This window comes from Ovis canadensis, chromosome 9 (assembly GCF_042477335.2).
Source record: "Ovis canadensis isolate MfBH-ARS-UI-01 breed Bighorn chromosome 9, ARS-UI_OviCan_v2, whole genome shotgun sequence".
NCBI classification, from domain to species: domain Eukaryota; kingdom Metazoa; phylum Chordata; class Mammalia; order Artiodactyla; family Bovidae; genus Ovis; species Ovis canadensis.
Window position 1 is genome coordinate 61,914,959 of NC_091253.1, and position 21,432 is coordinate 61,936,390.

Here is a 21,432-nt window from a genome sequence, read left to right on the forward strand (position 1 = left end):
TCAAAATTGTATATCATTTAAAAATTAATCATTGTATGTTAAGTTTTTCAAGTTGCTGAGTCAAAGATTGGTGCTGTCTTAACTTTATTTGAATGGGCTTCCATTGAATGCAGCAACATAGTCTGGCTTCTCATCTAAATCTATTCTCCTCAGTTGCTAAACTTTACCAATGGAAACTTTCCTTCATAAATTATAACAAACTAAAAGTGGACTTTCTGACTGGAACTATCATCTTTAATTAAAAATAAAATCACACAGCCTTAGTTCAATGTGGATACTCCACAGCTCTTTGTATAATCATTTTGAATTATTAAAAGCTCCCCCAAAGTTGTGGTAACTTGTTTTACAGATTTGGCCAGTAAAAATAAGATACTGCTCCCAGACTGTGGCAGTGAATGTTCTCAGTCTAACTTGAACTGATAGGTATTTGATTTATCAGTTTTAAAATGTTTGGTATATTTCAAGATAGTGTGATAAAAAGAGCGCCCACTTCAATGGTGTTTACTTATTGCAGGGGCAGAAAAAAGAGATATATTGGTCTTGTGTTATTTTCAATGACAGATTAATACGATGTTCTTAATACTAGATCTCAGTCTCAAGCCCTGGTGCGAGCGCTGACATAAATGTTAAGAAAATTGCCAGTATTGGTGATGTCTGTGAATCCATGAAACAGCAGCTCCTAGTCTTGGTGGAATGGGCTAAATATATTCCTGCCTTTTGTGAGTTACCACTGGACGATCAGGTATATAAGAGATTACAAAACTTTAAAAAGTGTTTTGAACTTTGCTAAGTTTGTGTGTTCTTTTAGTTATATTTGTAATATATTTTCTATATGTGGCAAAGGTTAAATGGTCTTATGAAACAAAATTGGTTTTCTTGTTCATTTACCCTGTTTTATTAAGAGGCAGACTGTAACATTTCTATTTTAAGGGTCTTAGAAATTTATTGACTGGATAAGTTTAAAAAGCTTATAATAGGGACTTCCCAATGGTCCAGTGGTTAAGACTCTGCCTTCTGATGTATGGGTTGTGGGTTCAATACCTGGTTAAGGTCCCACATGCCATGGGGTGTGACCAAAATTTTAAAAAATAATATTAATAGAATAAAATATTTAAGGATGGGAGAAAAACAGATAGCAGGTAACTGCTATTGTAAGACAAAGTATGGGAATACTTTTGTCTCAGAGGCAGATGGTACCCATTATGTCTTGGTGTTTACTAAAAGTACATAGAAAATTCTTCAGAAATACCAGACCACTTCTAGAGAGAAAACACACAGGTTGTGTTGATGTCTCTGTAGGCACTTTCATGCAATTGACATATAAAGTTGTGCCTTTCATGTTGTCAATTTTATTCTGGTAATTACTATATAAAAATTATTTATTTAGTAAAAAAAAGTCTGTAGAATTGTGCTCTGAAATCTACAGAAAATAGATTTCAGATATAGTGATCTTTTTGTAATATATATTTCATATTTTGTCATATTTATGTTAAGATATTTTAGTTAGTAATTAAGTTTAATTTTCTAATGTCTATAAAGATTGGATTATTAGTTTCAGATTCAATTTTAACTCTTCTAAGTATTATATAATATTCTATAGATGTAAATAATTTGAAAATTTCCAATTCCCCCAGATAAAGCACAGTATGTAATAGCATGTAATATAACCAGTCTATTTTTATACCCTCTTACCAGAGCTTTTTATCATTGATACACAAAATGAAGAAACAATCAAAGGGAAATGTGTATGATTGTCTAAAAGCCAAAGAAGGGCAAAATATTTATACAACAGAAAATAAAAGTGATCACAGGAAGTTAGCAGTTATATTTCTAGAAGAGCATTTCACCTGGTTACCAAAAGAAAATACTGTGAAATCTGAAATCATTCTTAAAATGTTCTGTTACTCCCTTCCTGGTATGAGTCATGGTTATGGACATATCATAAAGATAGCTTGGCTCAGAAGGCTATTTCACAGTGAATAATGCTAAATTGCTAAAACTTACTTGTCTCTCCCCAAGCCATATAAGTAGGTTTATGTTATTTATCAGTTTTATATTTTTATTATCACTCTTTAAAGTTGCTGACATATATGCAGACAGTGATTTAAAAACTGGGAAATTGAAATCCAGTAACTTGTCAATAATAGTTTTTATTTACTAACTTTAATATTAACAGTATACCATTAATAGCCATGGATTGGCAGAGTCTGTTATGGATAAGGGATTTGGATATTAGTTTTCAATTACATTATATGTTACATTATTTAATTTAATAGTCTCAGGAGCTCTGTGGGCATGTTTTATAATATCCACTTAACAATTTCTAAAACTGAGACATAAATCAGTTAAGTTCACTCAATATATTCATCACACAAATAGTTATTAGGACTACTGCTCAGTTTTAAGAACTGTGACTACATGGCAGGAAAAATACAGATTGCATCACTATTCTCATAAAACTTGCATTCTTGTTGGGAGAGACAGACAATAAAAATGTCCACATTCTGAGTAAGATAATTCTAGGTGGGGATAAGTTCTGTAAAATGAAATAGGACAAGTTGTTGGGGAATAGTCACGGGTGGAGTGGTAACACATCCAGTTAATTGGGAATTAGAGATTTTTCTTGAGACCTGAGTAGCAAGGGGCTAAGTTTGTCAAGATCAGAGGAAAAGGCATTCTGGCTTCAGGAAGAGTGAATTCCAAGGCTTTGAGGCAGGGCAGGCAAAATGTCTAGAGAAAAGTGAGCAAAGGATGTTGCAAGAAGAAACCAGAGTGGGCGGTGGCGGTGGGGGATGGACAAAGCACTGAGCCATCACCTCAGGTGAGGCTATGGTTGAGGTGTTCAGATTTCACTCTAAAAACAGTAAGAAATAGTTAAAGAGATTTTAGCAGAGGAGTGATATTAATTGATGAATATTGTACAATATATCATCTTAGAAGGTTTGTCAAGAAGGACTTAAGATGGAGGAACCAGAAAGGAAGCAGGAATGCCTAGTAGATCTTTGGAAGGTATTTGGCAGGCCAGGTGAAGAATGACCAAGGTTTGGACAGGGGTGGTAGCAATGGGGAAGCTGTGCTAGGATGTGCTGTGCAATTAGAGAGGGATCCAAATGGACCCTTGGTTTTGATGTGTAAAAGCATTTTGGATGACTGTACCTTTAACTAAGGAGATGAAGATGTTGGAGAAGTATTCACTTTGATGAATTAAACTTGAAATGCTTTCTATTCTTTCTACTAGTGATGTTTAGCAGGCAATCCAACTGTTCTGAGAGCTTAGTGCAGAGTTAAAGGTTCAGTCTAGAAAGTGTCAGAACCCAGATCCCACATACTCATTTCACTGTATCACCCCTCTTTGCTTTACTTTTGTTTGTGGGTGCATGCTAAGTCACTTTAGTCATGTCTGACTCTGCAGCCCCATGGACTGTAACCTGCCAGGCTCCTCTGCCCATGGGATTCTCCAGGCAAGAATACTGGAGTGGGTTGCCATGCCCTACTCCAGGGGATCTTCCTGAACTGGGGATCGAACCCTCCTCTCCTATGTCTTCTGCATTGGCAGATGGGTTCTTTAACCACTAGCGCCACGTGGGAAACCCTTTGCTTTTGTTTGTTCAGTTTAATTCTGTATAACAGATCATGTTTGACATATATTTTTCTCCTTTTGTCCTCATGACTACACTTTGAGATTTTCATCACTATCTCCATTTGATAAATGAAAACAAATGAGTCCCAAACATACTGGTTAACTAACCCAAGCTTAAACAGGTAGTAAGTGGAGAAACCGGAATTTGAACTATAGTTTGTTAGACTCTATTCTCAAATATCATTCACTCCCAAACACTAAATTATTCTTTTTTTTTCCTTTTCTTGCTGCCATCCTACTGCCTTATTAGTTTTAGAAATTTTGAAAGTAAAACTCTATTCATGTGCTTAAAATAGAAGGCTTAATAATGGTAAGAATCTATGAATATTGTAGTTTGTTAAAACAAACAAAAAAATGTTCCAGACTTAAAGAACACTAAGTTAATCAGACTTATATTATAAATCTTTTCATCCTGTTTTATAATTAATTGTTAAACTTGGAATTTTTCATTAAGGTGGCACTGTTGAGAGCTCATGCAGGGGAACATTTACTACTTGGAGCTACAAAGAGATCCATGATGTATAAAGATATTTTGCTTTTGGGTAAGTTTTTTTTTTTTCATTTTAATTTGAAAAAGTTATGTTTGCGTGATACTTACAGGGGGTCTATTCTATATGTACCAGGCACTCATAGATACTGTCAAATGGTGCTATCACTTCACAATGGATTTAGGTGGTCAGAGGCTCTGTTTTTCCTTTCCTTTATTGCAAGGAAGTTCAGAAGAGATGTTCAGTATGCATTAAATAAAAGAGAAATGTTGCTCAATAAACAAAATATCAAGGTATGTTTATTTCAGGACAAAGAATTAGTGATTTGTGTCACTATCTTATGGAATTCCATACATTTTAAGTGTCTACCTAATAATTATACTATATATCATTTTCTAATCTTCTAAAGATTATGTTTATCTCCTAGGATCTCATTGCTTATGATATACTACAAAATCCCAATAAAAAATTTCATAACAATGTCTGAAAAATTCTCATAGTTAAATAGCAGTGCTGAAACAGGCAAAATTATGACAGCGAGTAGGATAAGGCACAAAGGAAAAGTTTGTGTCTTCATTAAGGAAGAACTCTGATCCCCACCCCTTTCAGTTCAGTTCAGTTCAGTTGCTCAGTCATGTCCAACTCTTTGCAACCCCAAGAACTGCAGCATGCCAGGCCTCCCAGAGTCTACCCAAATCCATGTCCATCAAATTGGTGATGCCATCCAACCATCTCATCCTCTATCATCCCCTTCTCCTCCTGCCCTCAATCTTTCCCAGCATCACAGTCTTTTCAAATGAGTCAGCTCTTCACATCAGGTGGACAAAGTATTGGAGTTTCAGCTTCAACATCAGTCCTTCCAATGAACAACCAGGACTGATCTCCTTTAGGATGGACTGATTGGATCTCCTTGCAGTCCAAGGGACTCTTAAGAGTCTTCTCCAACACCACAGTTCAAAACCATCAATTCTTCCCCTTTACTCACCTTAGAAAATTAGTTTTCCTGTTAAGAGAGCATCAATTCTGCCCTTTTACTTACCTTATAAAATTAGGTTTCCCGTTGAAGAGAGCTGAGATCTCTCTAATGCTTAGAAGCTGTCTCTCCCTCTGGCTGTGTAAAATGATAACTAAATTGTCTTATTCCATTTTTTAAATAGATATTTTGTCCCAAATAAAAATAAATTGAACATAATACCACAATAGCTAATAGTAACTGACGACTTACTATTTAAGATATATGCCTTTAAGTGCTTTAACATGTCTCTCTCTATATATACACTCTCTCATTTAATCCTCAGAATAACCCTGAGGGATATGTACTATTATTTTCAACCTATTTTGTAGGTGAAGAAACGAAGGCAGAGTAAGTTTGTCTGAGGTCACAAAGCAAGTAAGGGATTGAGCCAGGATTCTAAACCACATAATATGACTGCTTTTAAATTCTGCTAAATTTTCTTACAATTTCAGCACTCCTACAATACTGTTCCCCTTATAAATGTGAATATAATAAGCATAGAAAACAAAACAATCTTACCACATAGTTCTAAATAGTCTTATCCTAAATAATTAGATAACTCAACTTTTCATAAGAGGAGCAGGGCTACACTTTTTAAAATACTTTTGCCTGTGTTGTTATGCTGAAGATTGTCTTTGCCTGGTGAAAGAATTCAGGATACTCTGCTTTTTATAAAACCAGAAAATAAAAATTTAGCAGTTATTTTAAGCGCTCAGATAAGCTTACAATTTTCCAATATTTTAGAAGCTATAATACTGTCATATTATAGCCCAAGACTTTCTAAAGTAGAACATATTTAAAGATTAGGTGGTCCAGATTTCTATCCAATTTCTGGATTCCCTTGAATTCTGTTGCAGACATTAGCCTTGTGATTAGATGATCTTCCTATCTCTTCTTAAAGAAGCCCAGGATGAGAGAATTTAGTATTTAATGAAGCAACTCATAAGAGTATACCTGATAGTTTAAAAAAATTAGCCTTGTCTATTTAAGCTTATTAAAATTGTGTCTCAGTGGTTGTTATATGTATAAACACCTATACCACTGAAGGAATGCTAGTTTACTTCACTAGAAGCAAGAGGGATTCTTTAGGTTTTGTATCATGCTCATTAATGAGTAAGGCACTAACAGATAACTGACATAGTGGAAAGCTAATCATTATATCTTGTTTCTCCCTTGTCAATAATTAGCTTGTTATTAGTCTGTACTTTAGTATTATCACCAGTGACCGAGGCTGTTAAAATGCATGTGATCATATTATCAATGTTATTGATTCTGTAAGTGTTGTTAAGTTTTTCCTAACATAATTAACAACAGTACTGAGAGAGGAAGTACTATTCATGTTTCTTCAAGGGAAAATCATTTAAAATATTGGTTTATAAAAGTTTAAACAAAATCTGACAATGTTGCATGTGTGCGAGGGTTGATTGTTTAATTATTATTATTTTTTTTAATGTAGGGAACAACTATGTTATTCACCGCAACAGCTGTGAAGTCGAGATTAGCCGTGTGGCCAACCGGGTTCTAGATGAGCTGGTCCGACCATTTCAAGAAATTCAGATTGATGATAATGAATATGCTTGTTTGAAGGCAATTGTCTTTTTTGATCCAGGTTTGTTTCCAAAGTTTCAGTAAAAATGATTACAGCGAAAACCTGCCTTTTGTTTCATTTTTAAATAATCTTGTCTGCTCATTTATTTTTGGCTGCGCTGGATCTTCCTTGCTGTGCAGACTTTTCTCTAGTTGCAGTGAGTGGGGGCTACTTTCCAGTTGTGGTGCGCAGGCTTCTTTGGTGCACTTCTCATTGTGCTGTTTTCTCTTATTGAGGCACTGGCTCTAGGACACACAGGCTTTCGTAGTTGCAGCACGTAGTTGCAGTTGTGGCCCCAGGCTCTTGAGCATAGGTTCAGTAGCTGTGGTGCACACCCTTAGTTGTCTGGTGGCATGCAAGGATCTTCCCAGATCAGGGATCGAACCCATGTCTCCTGCCTTGGCAGGTGGATTCTTTACCACTAAACCACGAAGTGGGAGAAGGCAATGGCACCCCACTCCAGTACTCTTGCCTGGAAAATCCCATGGATGGAGGAGCCTGGTAGGCTGCAGTCCATAGGGTCGCTAAGAGTCGGACACGACTGAGCGACTTCACTTTCACTTTTCACTTTCATGCATTGGAGAAGGAAATGGCAACCCACTCCAGTGTTCTTGCCTAGAGAATCCCAGAGACAGGGGAGCCTGGTGGGCTGCTGTCTATGGGGTCGCACAGAGTTGGACACGACTGAAGTGACTTAGCAGCAGCAACTTTTAAAATATTAGAATATTTACTCTCACACTCTGGTAAGACAGAATATTTAGGTTGCTCTTTTTATTCCTGTACTAGACGCAAAAGGGCTAAGTGACCCAGTGAAGATTAAGAACATGCGGTTCCAAGTGCAGTTGAGTTTGGAGGACTACATCAACGACCGGCAGTATGACTCCCGGGGCAGATTTGGGGAGTTGCTTCTGCTCTTGCCCACGCTGCAGAGCATCACGTGGCAAATGATTGAGCAAATACAATTTGTTAAACTTTTTGGAATGGTTAAAATTGACAACTTACTTCAGGAGATGTTACTGGGTGGTGAGTTTATTTAAGAATTTCTATTTTATTTCTTAGCATCATATTACAGTGCTTTAGAGCAAGTTTGACCTGTTTACTTTTTGTCCATCATATAATGAACTCAATTTTTATTTTGCATTTAGAAAAATCTATAAAACCTATTGGCTGGGAACAAAAATACTTGAACATATTCAAACTTCCCCTCCATTCATACTCAACCTCCACCACCTTTACTCCACCCATCCCTCTTACCTCAATTTTCAGATCTTCCCAAATATGATAAATGGAAATATATTTCTTATTGTTGGTACTTCTTGGAGTATATTATATTTTTCTATGTCTCTCCTCCTCTAAAAGCTCACCGATGGCAAAATACAACAACAACAACAAAAATACATAAAGTAAATAGCTTAAAAATAAACATTCTGCTCCCGAAATAAATTAACTGACACAACACAATGAGAAGGGGAAAATGAGATTTCTTAGCTGCACTAGATGTCAGGAATAACTTAAGAAATCATTTATTTTGTGTTCTGATCTAGATTAAATTTCCTTGTAAAATCTATTTTATTTTAGTTTAGTTTTAGTTTTCTAGTGGTTAATGTGTTTCTAATGATATCTTTCTGAAATAAAAGTTGTTTATGCTATTAGAGTGATCCCAAATACTATAAACTTGAGGTAAGTGATTCTTGGAATTGCCTTAACAACAGGCAGCAAACATAATGATTCCAGGAAACTGCACGGAAGGTCCATTATTAATATACAACATAATATGATACAACATTAATCTAGCCAGTGTACAGTGAAAGCTGACATTGTCTTTAATGTAGCAGTGGCTCTATTAATTTATTTTTGAATTCCCAAAAACCACTTTGCAAAAATAGCAATATTTAAGCTGTCAATCAAAACACTTGTTTTAAGGTAAACTTGCTGTTCCTGATTAAATATCCCTTACGCAAGCATCTTTTTATCTTCTGTAGGTGCTTCCACTGAGGCTAACCATCTCCATCATCCAATGCACCCACATTTGTCTCAAGATCCATTAACTGGACAGACTATACTTTTGGGTTCAATGTCAACACTCGTGCATACAGACCAGATCTGTAAGTATCTGGACTACTTTTGAAACACAATATTTCTTAAAACTTAATTACTTGAGAAAATGTGAAATTTGGGGAAAGAATCTCTTAGTTCCCAGGAATTGTAAAAATTGGATATAATTTCTTCTCTAGGATTTGATTGTGGGAGATTGTGAAGCAAGCCACTTATTCTTCTCATGTATGAGTTTTCTCCCTAAAATGGAGATATGAGTGCCTAAATCTTTCTGCTTCATATGTTTGGTAGTACAAAAGAACATATAGGATGTTCAGCCTTGCCTGGTAGTGCAAGACCATAAAAATGACATACAAACTGGTACCATGCAAAGGAATCTTAATAAGAGAAAAATTAAGATTGCTTATGACCCTTAAACATGTTTGTCAAAACATGAAGAACTCTTTTAACTATAAGTTATAAATGTATAGGGAAGTTAAAAATAGTACTTTTAATGTTTAGTACACCATAATTTAAAATATTAAAAACACTGAAAATTAATGTTATAATTTTTTGTTAAAAAAAAAATATGAAGAGTAGTTTTGACAGTGCTTGCCATGTTCTTTTTCAAGGACTTACAAGAGGAAGTGAGCACGTATGATGAAATTTACTCTTTTGGAAGTCTGATTTACAGTATTTTATCCTTTGTATTTTCAACGTCATGAAATATCTCTCAGAAACCATTTGATAGCAAGTTTTTTTGTCAGTTTCACTTCCTCTGGGACCTCTCTATCCTTTCAAAGAATTGGGCTCCTCATTAACATTGACAAGTTTTCCTTCAGCTTAAGCTCTTGGCTGTATTTTTAGGGACTCAAACAATGACAATGTGAACATTTCCATGGTCTGTGCTTTCTTCTATTAACTACATTTACATTCGGTTTGAATTTTACTTCCAGCATTATCATTTTTTGTTTCTTTACTGCCCACTCTCCCCTTCCAGCCAATTCTCTTTCAGTTGTCCATGTTTGTAAAATGTCATGTGAATTTATCACTGGGAGGGAGACAGGAGGCAACACAACTATACACTTTGTTGTCAGTGTGTGAACTGAAGGAAATATGTTCATTGACCAATCACAGTCATGAACAGACTGAAGGATGTGGTGTGATTGGTTACTGATCAAAATGCACATCCATTATTTGGGAAATTATTTGTAGACTGAAAAAGTTAGCTGTGAAGTTTATGAAGTTTGCAATACAGTCAAGTTTGTGAGTTTATGCAACACTCACTGTTAATTTGAGTTAACATACTAACTGAAGTGTGAACCAGGTTTTTGAAAGACTAGTGCTATTTAACTAAGCAGTGATGAGTGGAATTCATGTGTATCATAATTGGGCAAAGTGTGAGTTGTTTAGGTTTCCTTTAGTTCTTTGGAGCAAAAATGATTATATATATATATTAGGGATGACTGATGCTGAGGCTGAAACTCCAATACTTTGGCCACCTCATGCAAAGAGTTGACTCATTGGAAAAGACCCTGATGCTGGGAGGGATTGTGGGCAGGAGGAGAAGGGGACAACAGAGGATGAGATGGCTGGATGGCATCACCGACTCGATGCACATGAATTTGGGTGAACTCCGGGAGTTGGTGATGGACAGGGCAGCCTGGCATGCTGAGATCCATGGGGTCGCAGAGACAGATACGACTGAGCGACAGAACTGAACTAAACTGAAGGGATTGATAGTAGATAATCTGATATTATTGCAGATTTAGCACATTACATTTTTACAAGTCAACTCAGAGATTTAAAAAATCTTGACTAGACAAACTATCAAGAATTAATTGCTCCTGAATTTATACTAATTTAAATTGAGTTTTGATCTACTGCCTCTAAACACTAAACCAGCTATGTCACAGATTCCTTAAGTTATTGTGATATCATTATGCATACCTGTATTGCTTACGGAATCTATGATAGCCCTTAGTAACTAGCTGCAGTGTTGTTTTACCCCAAAGTTCAATGCAATGTGACCATAATTTAGTGAGTACCATCTAACTGCTCCCTAGTGGTAGGGAGAGTAGAAACCACAAAAATGCCTGCTATCACTGCTGTCCTTCAGATGCAAAGATATATGTGTAAATAGTGTCTGTAACACAAAGTTCTTTGAGTGTATGACAGAAGCAGAAATGAAATTGTTAGAAAAAATACAAATGTACAATATAGTACATTTAATTTGTGGGCCCCCATGTAATTTAAAGACATTAATTTGGGACCATTCTTTCTTTCCTTGAAGTACAGCTGATTTACAGTAGTATTTTGATTTCAGGTACATAACATAATGATTCAGATTTAGAGGTTATATTTCATTTAAAGTTATTATAAAATATTGCTTATATTCCCTGTATTATAAATTACATCCTATATCTTATTTATTTTCTACCATATAGTTTGTGCCTCTCATTATCCTTCCCTTGGCTTTCTCTCCCTCTCCCCCTCTTCTCACTGGTAGCAACTGGTTTGTTCTCTGTTTCCATGAGTCTGTTTCTGCTTTGTTACATTTATTTCTTATTTGAATTTAACATATAAGTGAAAATATACAGTATTTGTCTCTCTGTTTAACTTATTTCACTAAGGGTAATATCCTGCAGGTCCAGCCATGTTATTTCAAGTGGCAAAATTTCATTCATGGCTGAGTGATATTCATGTGTGTGTGTGTGTGTGTGTGTGTGTGTATGTATGTGTGTGTATGTGTGTGTGTATGTGTGTGTATCACATCTTCTTTATCCTTTCATCTGTTGATGGACACTTGTGTGGCTTCCATATCTTGGCTATTGTATATAAAGCTGCTATGAACATTGAGGTGCATGCATCTTTCCAAATTAGTGTTTTTGTGTTCCTCAAATATATACTGAGAAGTGGAATTGCTGGATACTGTGGTAGTTCTAGTTTTCATTTGTTGAGGAACTTCCATACTGGGACTATCTTGCAAAGATACCATGTTCATTTGATTAACAGTCGAGAACAGAGAGAGGCAAACCCAATACCATACCAAAGAGTCTATGAAGTTGTTTCTCTTAGAGATCAGTTATTCATAAACTTGGAAAATAAAACTCATTAACAAAACATTGAACGTTGTAGGTAACAACTTGCAAGAAAGTTTAACAATTTTGCTTGTGGTTAAATCCTTTACTTTTTAAATGCTAGTTTTTCTAGTATTTTAAAAGCATACTTGCTGACCCTAATCTTTTTAGAATCACATCATCACACTTTTCATTTTTATTTTCCCTCTTCCAGCACACTATTTAAGAGATTCATTTGTAAAGGAAAACTTTGCTTTGCTTATGGTCATTTGAAGCAGTTTATATTTGATACAAAGGAAAGCATTAAACTCAAGCACACATAAAAATCAAAGTTTATGCATATTTTCTTGGTCTTTTACAGCAGGCTCCTGCAGTATTAGATCCATCCTAAATATCCAGAAATAATTTTTGAAGCAAATTTCATAATTCTTTTGTCACTTGAATTATATCTAAAAATATTGTTTTTAAGTCATTGCTAATTCTCATGTAATAATATAAAGTTAATATATTAAAGAAAACTAGGCAAAAGGGGGCTGTTCTTTTTTGTGTTTTTGAAAACTATTCCAGAAAAATAATCGATAAAGTCATTAAATTGATAATGTCTCAGTCTGATCATCAAACATTTTCTGTTTATTCTGTTAAATGCATAGGTTAATAATAAATGTGAATACTAAAATATTTCAAGTTTTAAAAATTGTAGAATGGCTCCTGGATTATTTTATAATATGGTTAAAATTTGCCAATAGAAATACTATCATAGACAATGAAATATTCAAACTATAACTGATTTTTTAAATTACTCAGTGTTCTTTGCATTGATGGGTAAGGAACAGCCAAGCGTCATTGTAACAATAATTTTGAAGTGACAAAGTCAGTATTTTTCAGATGCTTTTAACTACAACAAGAGCTTCCCTGGTGGTTCCGTAGTAAAGAACCTGCCTGGGTCAGGAAGATCCCCTGGAGAAGGAAATGGCAACCCACTCCAGTGTGCTTGCTTGGGAAATGCTTTGAAAAGAGGATCCTGGCGGCCTACAGTCCATGAAGGATCTCACAAGAGTCAAACGTGACTTAATGACTAAACAACAACAGCATAGATTTCAAAGCACTTGAAGAGTTACCTTACCTTATTATTATTTTTGTTAATGTCATCTAATATTTGAGTTGGCTTTCCTGGTGGTTCAAACAGTAAAGAATCTGCCTGCCAATGCAGGAGACATAGTTCAATCCCTGGGTTGGGAGGATCCCCTGGAAAAGGAAATGGCAACCCACTCCAGTATCCTTGCCTGGACAATCCCATCGACAGAGGAACTTGGTGAGCTATAGTCCATGGGGTCACAAAGAGTCAGACACACCTAAGCAACTAAACAACAATGTTTGAGTTAGTGAAATCTAAACCAAATATGTTTTATTTTATGTGCTTTTTTGATTGCAAATATTGTAAAATTTGTATTGTGAGACTTGGAAAAAAATTAGTTTTCTGTTAATTCTTTTCATTAAAATTTTGTTTTCTGCTGAGTTTATGAGAGAATCGAATGCCCATAAATGCTATTATATAAAAGCAGATGATATCTTAAAGTGATTATCAACATTTTAAAGTATGATTTAGTTTAATGCTAATAGGGGAGTGCATCTCCAGTAGTATGTCAATGACCTGATTATGTATTATAATCACTACTTTATATATGATCTTTTAAAAACATATACAAAATAAAGTAATGCATATTGGTGTCATGCAAAACTTAATGAGATGGGCCAGGGTGACTGCCAGCATCACATACAATTCTGTTTCTTTTTTAGCAACTCCTGAAACCCCACTTCCTTCCCCACCTCAAGGCTCTGGACAAGAACCATACAAAATAGCTGCAAATCAAGCTTCAGTCATTTCACACCAGTCTCTTTCCAAACAAAAGCAAATGTGAGAGTATGTTTACTTCTGAATGGCACTGCATAAATGTGAAAAGTTTGTTGGTCTTAAAATATCTCAGGATAGCACTTTTGGCAGACTCTTGGCCAAGGCTTCTTCATGGTGCTGTTATAAAGACGGTATCCTGTTTTCTTGTTTATATATTCATTTTGTTTGTTGTTGCTCTTGTTTAAAACCTTTAGGTGCAACCAATGTATCGCTGAGTTTCAATGCGTTTGTATAGTATAAACCAGTACTATGCCTGAACCAGTTGAATCTCGTGTTCTACTTTCATGTGTTGTCTTATTATTAATTTAAGTCTGTAAATAATTGCTTTATGGTGATATGATGAAGAACTAAGTGTTCTTCTTTGAGAACAGTAGATCAGAAATCCCAGATTAATATTAAATGTGCCAAGTTCTTTTTTAAAAATAAATTTTAAACTTGCAGATTCGAAAATTAAAGTGGTTGCTGTAGAATAGGGTATATTTCTTCGAAGAATCACTTACAAGCATCTTTTTGGCCCATAGTTAAATATGCCTATAAAAGATTAGAAAATTATAAATAGGCATTCCAAAGATGACTGGGTATTCCTTGAAATCTGCCTATATTTGAAGATGCATGTTAAAGTAAAATGGTAGCTTTATCAGTTGAGATACAGGCTAAATTGTATTAAAGAAACCCTTAAAAAGAGGCTCAAGCAAGACAGGCATTTATTTCTCTCTCAGAAAACAAATCTAGAAGTAGTCATTCTTTGACTAGAACTTAGCACATGCCCACATCTGGTTCTCAGGGACACTGGGAGTGTAGTCTTTAGGCAGAAAGCCTAGTGCCAACAAAGCTGTCCATCTCTGGGATTCTGATATCAGGAGACAAATTAGCCATCTGTCACACACTTGCTGCCTCATTTAGCCCTCCTGTAAAAAAGGTATTATTATCTTTTTCTTATAAATTAAGAAACCTTTAGCTTAGAGGATTTAAATAACGTAACCAAAGATCATTAAACCTAAAGAGGAGGAAAGCTGCACTCTAGCCCAGGTCTGATGGGCTTTAAGGAGAATAAATCTGTGGTATGAAAATGTGAGCTTCTTACTGTGGTTTTTAAATAAACGCAATTGAGTGATAATTGGATATTATCCATTGTGTTACCTGTTAACACATATTTACATATAAATGAGTGTAAATTTGTTGCAACGTGAATAAGAAACCACTTTTGTACCTTTAATGAATCTTCTAACTTTAATGAGTCTTCTTCCTAAAATGAAAAGATTGTAAAAACTTTCGAACAAAGAAAATAAAATGTATAGCAGATAGATCATGATGAAAGTACAGACAAATTAAAATCACTGACAGCATATTTTCAAAAATCCAGTGGACTGAGGAATATAGTTCTTTGGAGCCCCAAATTATTTGATATTATCTAAAGCCGGAGCTTATTTTAAAACAATTAACAGTCTGCCTCAAAAAAGTGATGTCTCTCTCTCTATCAAATAAATACACACACACTGTATTTGCTGAAGCAGACAAAAACTGGTTTAGTAATTATTAATGATAAAAAAGGGTTCCCCAAGCTGCAAGAGGCTGAATTAAATGATTTTCACAGAACTTTTCAAAATTTCTAAGATTATGATTTCATAGCCCCCACTTACCCTGCAAATAAAAAGCTTTTGGTAACTGTAACTTCTTAACTCTTAAAATGGAAAAATGATTACTTAGAAGCTAGCATTGATTTAATAGAATCAATAAAATCCCTTTAACAGCTGGTACCTGGAAACTGTAAAATATATCTTTGAGAGAGAGAACAGAAAAAAAATTAACTCATTTTTAAAAAGATTTATGCTAGTGTCTCTAGTTCACGAATAAGAATGCTTTTGATTTTTTAAGATGGAAATACATCTTGTAGTTTTCTGTTGTGCTCTTAGAAGATACTAAAAAAAAATATTTAAAATATAAAACATATAATTCATTTTTAGTGACCCTTCTAACTTATCTGCATCTATTTACTAAAACAGTCATGTTTTGGAAATTATTGCTAGCAAATTTGTTTTAATAACCATGGTCAGGGAATGTGTAATATAATATTTTTGTATACTTAACTGCCAAAAACTCTGGACAAAGAGTAACTGAAGTTTTCAGCATATCTTCAATATATTGATAAGGGAAGTTATTACTTTTATATAACACAAAGACACTTATGTAACACTTTTTTTCAGGTAATAAAAAAATAATTTATTGTGAAATAATGATTCATTTTATAAATGTAAAATTATTTTTATAAATTTCATTGTTTAAAATCAAAAATTGCTAGATTTTTTATTGATAAATTATAATGAGATTAAAATATTTCTAAGCTGTGATACCACGTTGTTTCACTGAACTTTCTAAATAAAAATTGAGAAAAAAAAAACCATAAAGTAGTGTGGTCCTTCATTATTGTTCAAAAATGATTTCATAATTTGAGAGATACTGATAGTGTCTTTTATATGGTCACTTAATTAAATTTACATAGAGTTTGCAAATACTGGTCTTTAGAGTCTAGAGCAAAATTGACTAGCACATCTTCAAATAATCATAGAGTTAGAGATACTGATTGAAGGGAGAGCTTCTCATTTGCACTTTCACTACATAGTTTTGCTTGAAACTTTAGTCACAATAATTAAAATAGATGCCCTAGATTGAATTAAACACTGTACACATACATTTATGTGATTAAAACAAGATTTGATACAACTGCACTACCTAAAGTTGGCTTCCCCGGTGGCTCAGTCTGCAAAGAATCCGCCTGCCAATGCAGAGACCCATGTTCCATCCCTGAGTCAGAGGGACGCCCTGGAGGAGGAAATGGCAGCCCACTCCAGTACTCTTGCCTAGAGAATCCCATGGACAGAGGAGCCTGGTGGGCTACAGTCCATGGGGTCACAAAGAGTTGGACATGACTGAGAGATTAACACTTTCACTTTTCATACATAAATTTGGCATGTAAAATTTTAACCTAAATGTTTTAATTGATGGTATCTGTCATTCACATTTAAGGCTTTTTTGGTAACATTTCTTATATTACCAAGAGCAGTGATTTTATTTTATTTTTTTCATTTGGCTTCTTTTTTTTGTTTTAATCCAGAAGAGTTGTACTGGGGCTCGTGCCCCATCCTGATGATATAGATCCTGAATGGATCATCAGGAATGGCACAGTGCAGGTGTCAAAATCAAAGTAAGGCCATGGAATTTTGAGAGGACCCTCCAATTACTGAGAACTTGTGTTGCCCTCAAATGGTCTCCCGGATTTTTCTGTGTATGAAAAGGGCTTCTTATTGATGTCCCCCTGGGTCCAGACTCAGTCCTGTTCCTCCAAAAAGGTCCGGTTGAATTGCTGCATAGTAGCAAGGGCTTGTCTTCATGTCCACCTAGAATTCCAGACCCCCATTACTTCAAGTGAGCTTGAAACTGTTTTAAGTGAACTATGGCTACAAAGTTTTCCACTGTTTTATATCTAAGGGAGCACACAATAGAGTGATTAAAGTCTGGACTCTTTATCCTTGTGATGAAGGGAAACAAGGAGCCCAGTTCTCAGGAATGGCATCAGTTCTTCTATGAACAAAATGCTGGGATGTGGACTTGTTGCAGGAAGGGAGACCACTTTCTGGGCCCGAAACTGGGCTCTTGGCTAACGCTTGGGAATGAATTGTCTGAGGAGACACAAGTGCTGACAAAGCAAGAGATTTTATTGGAAAGGGCACCCAGGTGGAGAGCAGTAGGGTAAGGTAACCCAGGAGAACAGCTCTGCCATGTGGCTTGCAGTCTCAGGTTTTATGGTGATGGGATTGTCTTTAGCCAATCATTCTGACTCAGAGTTCTTCCTGGTGGTGCACACCTCGCGCAGCCAAGATGGATGCCAGAGAGAAGGATTCTGGGAGGTGGTCGGACATGTGGTGTTTCCTTTTGACCTTTCCTGAACTCTTCTGGTTGGTGATGGCTTATTAGTTCCATGTTCCTTACCAGGACCTCCTGTCATAAAACAACTCATGCAAATGGTTACTATGGTGCCTGGCCAGGATGGGCAGTTTCAGTCAGTGTGCTTCCCTAACAGACTTTTGGCACATTGTAGAAATAGGAGAACTATGAATTCTGTAATGATTTTCATGCCACTGGGTCAGGGAGGCTGTCCCACTTTTAAACCTTAGTGCCACTGAACATGTTTACATCCCAAAAACCCAGTCCAGCTTTCTTTAAAGGAAAAAGAAACTATAAACCAATACCTGCACTGAAAGAGAACTAATATTCCTATGATGTCAAACTGTATGAATAACCTCCTAAAACAAAAATACCATTTTGATTTTCTACTTGACTCCAAGGGTGGGCTCTGACTGATCTGCTTAGAATTCTACTAGGTTTTATTTTTATTTTCACTCTTATCAGGGTATCATGTACACCATTTAAAACACAAATTATACTGAAGATGTGTTGAATAAAAAGGATACACCACTTTGAGAGTTGTGATTTAAGTTTTTTGGGGACTAAATAAGGACTGCAGCTCAGGACACAGCTCCTCAGTTAGTTCTGAGAGACTGCTCCAAGGAGGCAGGAGGAAAAGTCAGGCTATACAGAAGTTTAAAACATAGGGGGCAGGCAATCTGAACATTAAAGATCAGGTATCAAGTTAAGGGATTTAGCATTCAGTGTATGGGAAGATGCAAGCCTCTGAGCTCACTGATTTCATTCCTTTCATACGCACCTCAGCTATCTGGTGCCAAATACTGTTTTCTTTCCTTCATCTTAAAGAGTGGCATTGGCTGCTTCTTGCATTCCCCCAACTCCTCAGCAATCACCATGGGAGGTGGCAGCATCTGTTGGATCACAGTTTTGGGAGCCCTCATTCACATTTGGAGGCTAGAAACCGATGGTGGCTGTGACATTTCTTGTTTATTGATATGGCAGGAGATAGTTTCTTTTTGCAAGTATAACAAGAAAACCTGCAGTCCTGCATCCCATCACACCCCTGCTCTCCATGTTCTGCTCTTTAGTAACTATATTCAAATGTTGCAACTGTTTAGCTGATATTTTCCACCAAGGATTGAAAGCATGTTTTCTATCACATTTTGCAATTTTTTTTTTCATTTTTAGAGCTTATAGGTATACAACCACTCCGTCGCCACCACATTCTCTCAATTTCTTAATAAATCAATATTTTTACATAGTAGTTACTATTTAAATAATTTTTCAAACCACCATTTAAAATATGAAATAAGTAAATTTTATATTCTGAAGAATCGAAGAAATACATCCTAATCCTACAGAGAAAGTGAGAAGAGAATGAATAGTCCTCACTCCAAATCACAAAAGGAATGTGGCTTAGAATAAAGAAAACACATGAAGTATATTAATAATAATGTTTATCCTATCCCTATACTTGAGTATGATTTGGCCTCCTTTATAACTTGGTAATTTGAAATGGTGATTTTTACTTATGTTCCCCCCTTCCCTCCAATCCCTCTGAATTGCTCAGAGAAAGACTTCTTGAAAATGAAAAAAATCTATACAGGCACTGAAACTTTTTTTTTCTTTCCTGCAAAATGTGGAGCAGATGATATCAGAGTAAAGGAAATGCACACTAGTCTATGATTCAGCACAGGCTTAATGGTGTTTCTGGGAAAGAAAGAAAGAAACCAATACAAAATTCTGCAAATAGAGACTACAAAATCTTCAGTGATGTAACAGGACAGACTGAGACCAAGGAAGAGCAGGCAGCAGTCAATGGAGGTCGAGTCAAAGAACAGCAGGGGCCATGGTAAGTGACCCAGTGTAGAGGGCTCCTAGTGAGATTCATCTGATCTCCATGAGGCGGACTGGCTGATCAATGAAGGAGGGTCTGGGACACAGCAATTTCCAAATGAGAGGAGCTGCATTTGGTTACAGGAAGGATGAAGAGAGCCTAGCTTCAGAACATTACAACAATCAGGAAGACAGAGAAGCCTTAATTCATGCCCACAATTTCATCAGAAGTGGAGAAAGAATTCCCAGAGAGGTTAAATTCTCAAATGAGCCAAGACAGCTACACCAGGGTTAGAGTCCTGGCGGGGAAAAATGGGACCTGGAAATTGAGATAGGAACTTCTATAGAAAATCTCAAATTTTCTGGAATTCAGTATGTAGAAATGGCCTTTTTGTTTTGTTTTTATTCAGTTGCTAAGTCGGGTCATACTCTTTACTACCCCAAAGAAAATAAAGACAATTTTAAAATCCATCTTGATCGAAGTCGAGCTTGATTGACCCCTGTTTATAATGATCTTAGATAATTTTGCTTCATTATTCAGTGTATTATGTTTGCATTGGGAGTTCTGAAAATAAATTACTTGCAAAAAAAAAAAAAGTGGGGGTAAGACACTTTCTGATAATAAGGACTCACTTCTTGAGGACAAGCAAAGGCCTTTTCTCCAGACAAGACATGTGTCCCTCAGGACATGTCCCCTCCTGTGCTCCCGTTGGTTAAATCAATATCTAGAGTTAAGTGACAATACTGCCAGGTCATGGAATTGCTAGGCTTGCTAAGAGAATAAGGATCTAAATCTCCAACAAAATGACATAAGATGCCAGCAGTCAGGAGGTTAGTTCTGTTAGAACTAGACTCCAGGGAATAGGATCAAGGAAGGACATAACAAAAAGTTGGGTAAGGGAAATAATATTAAGGAAACAATCTACTAGTATACAGAATTTAGCCTCTTGGCAAGAACCTTAAAATCATGGAGGCTGAGTGGTGGCGCAGAAAAGTACAAACATTTAATGAGCATCAAGGTTATAGTAGCTAAAGAGGCTTGACCTGCAAAGAGCTATGGAGATGGTGACTAGACCCAATGAGGCCACTAGACTCATAAGATGCATAGCCAACAAAGGTATTTTTCAATCTATGCATCCAGAAAGAAAGGAGGGAATGGAGGAAGAAAGGGAGAAAGGGGAAAAAAAGAACAGAGGGAGAGAAAGAAAGGAAAAATGAGATAGAAGAAGGGAGAGAGGAAGGAAGGAAGGAAAAAAAATGAGCTGAGGGTTGCCAAACAGATTTTAAAAACTGCAGTATCTTGCCGCGTTCCCAGACTTGGGTCTATTTTCTAATCCAGATTCCATGGACTGAAAAAGAATCCCCAAGACAAAAAGGCCCTGTATCTCTATAGCAGGTGTGTATTTTAAGGATTCACTCAGTCCTTTTCCAAACAGACCTATGGCCTTTTACTCAAACATTCACTGGAGGAAGAGAAATAGATAAGCTTTTTTGAATTGTTGCAAGAGGCTCTTGCTTGACACTGATACCTGGAAACCTGAAACATCTTCATAGACCCTGGTTAGAATTTTGGTGGCATAGGGAAGCTAGATAATAAACAGAGCCATGAAAAATAAAATAAAATAAATAGATCCATGGCCCAAGATGAGCTTGCCATGAGTGGAGTGGATTGGTTTCAACATAACTCACTGGGATTCTGTTACAGATATTCCCTTCCCTGGATTTCTGGGTTAGTTTAGGCCACAAGAGAAAATTTGTTTGTATGAACTGGGAAAATATAAGTGAAGAAGCAGCCATGTCTGTCTATGCTCAAAAGATTAGTACAGGCGCCAGGTGCATCTGCAGCTTATACATCCGTCACTTAATTACTGGCTGACCTTGGTGTGGAGAAGTAGGCATTCTCACTTCCCTTAGT

General features: G+C 36.0%; 1 protein-coding gene across 2 annotated transcripts in view; it reads left to right on the forward strand.

Annotated features, from left to right (window-relative positions):
• HNF4G (hepatocyte nuclear factor 4 gamma) overlaps positions 1-15,048 on the forward strand; it is a 133,567-nt gene extending 118,519 nt beyond the window's left edge. For both annotated transcript variants that reach the window (XM_069600332.1, XM_069600331.1), the window contains 6 exons: positions 587-742; positions 4,095-4,182; positions 6,600-6,752; positions 7,518-7,754; positions 8,714-8,836; positions 13,643-15,048. In XM_069600332.1, coding sequence (XP_069456433.1) covers positions 587-742; positions 4,095-4,182; positions 6,600-6,752; positions 7,518-7,754; positions 8,714-8,836; positions 13,643-13,764 — 879 coding nt within the window. In that variant the 3' untranslated portion in view covers positions 13,765-15,048. The remainder of the gene's footprint in view (positions 1-586; positions 743-4,094; positions 4,183-6,599; positions 6,753-7,517; positions 7,755-8,713; positions 8,837-13,642) is intronic.
• Positions 15,049-21,432: the final 6,384 nt, after the last annotated feature.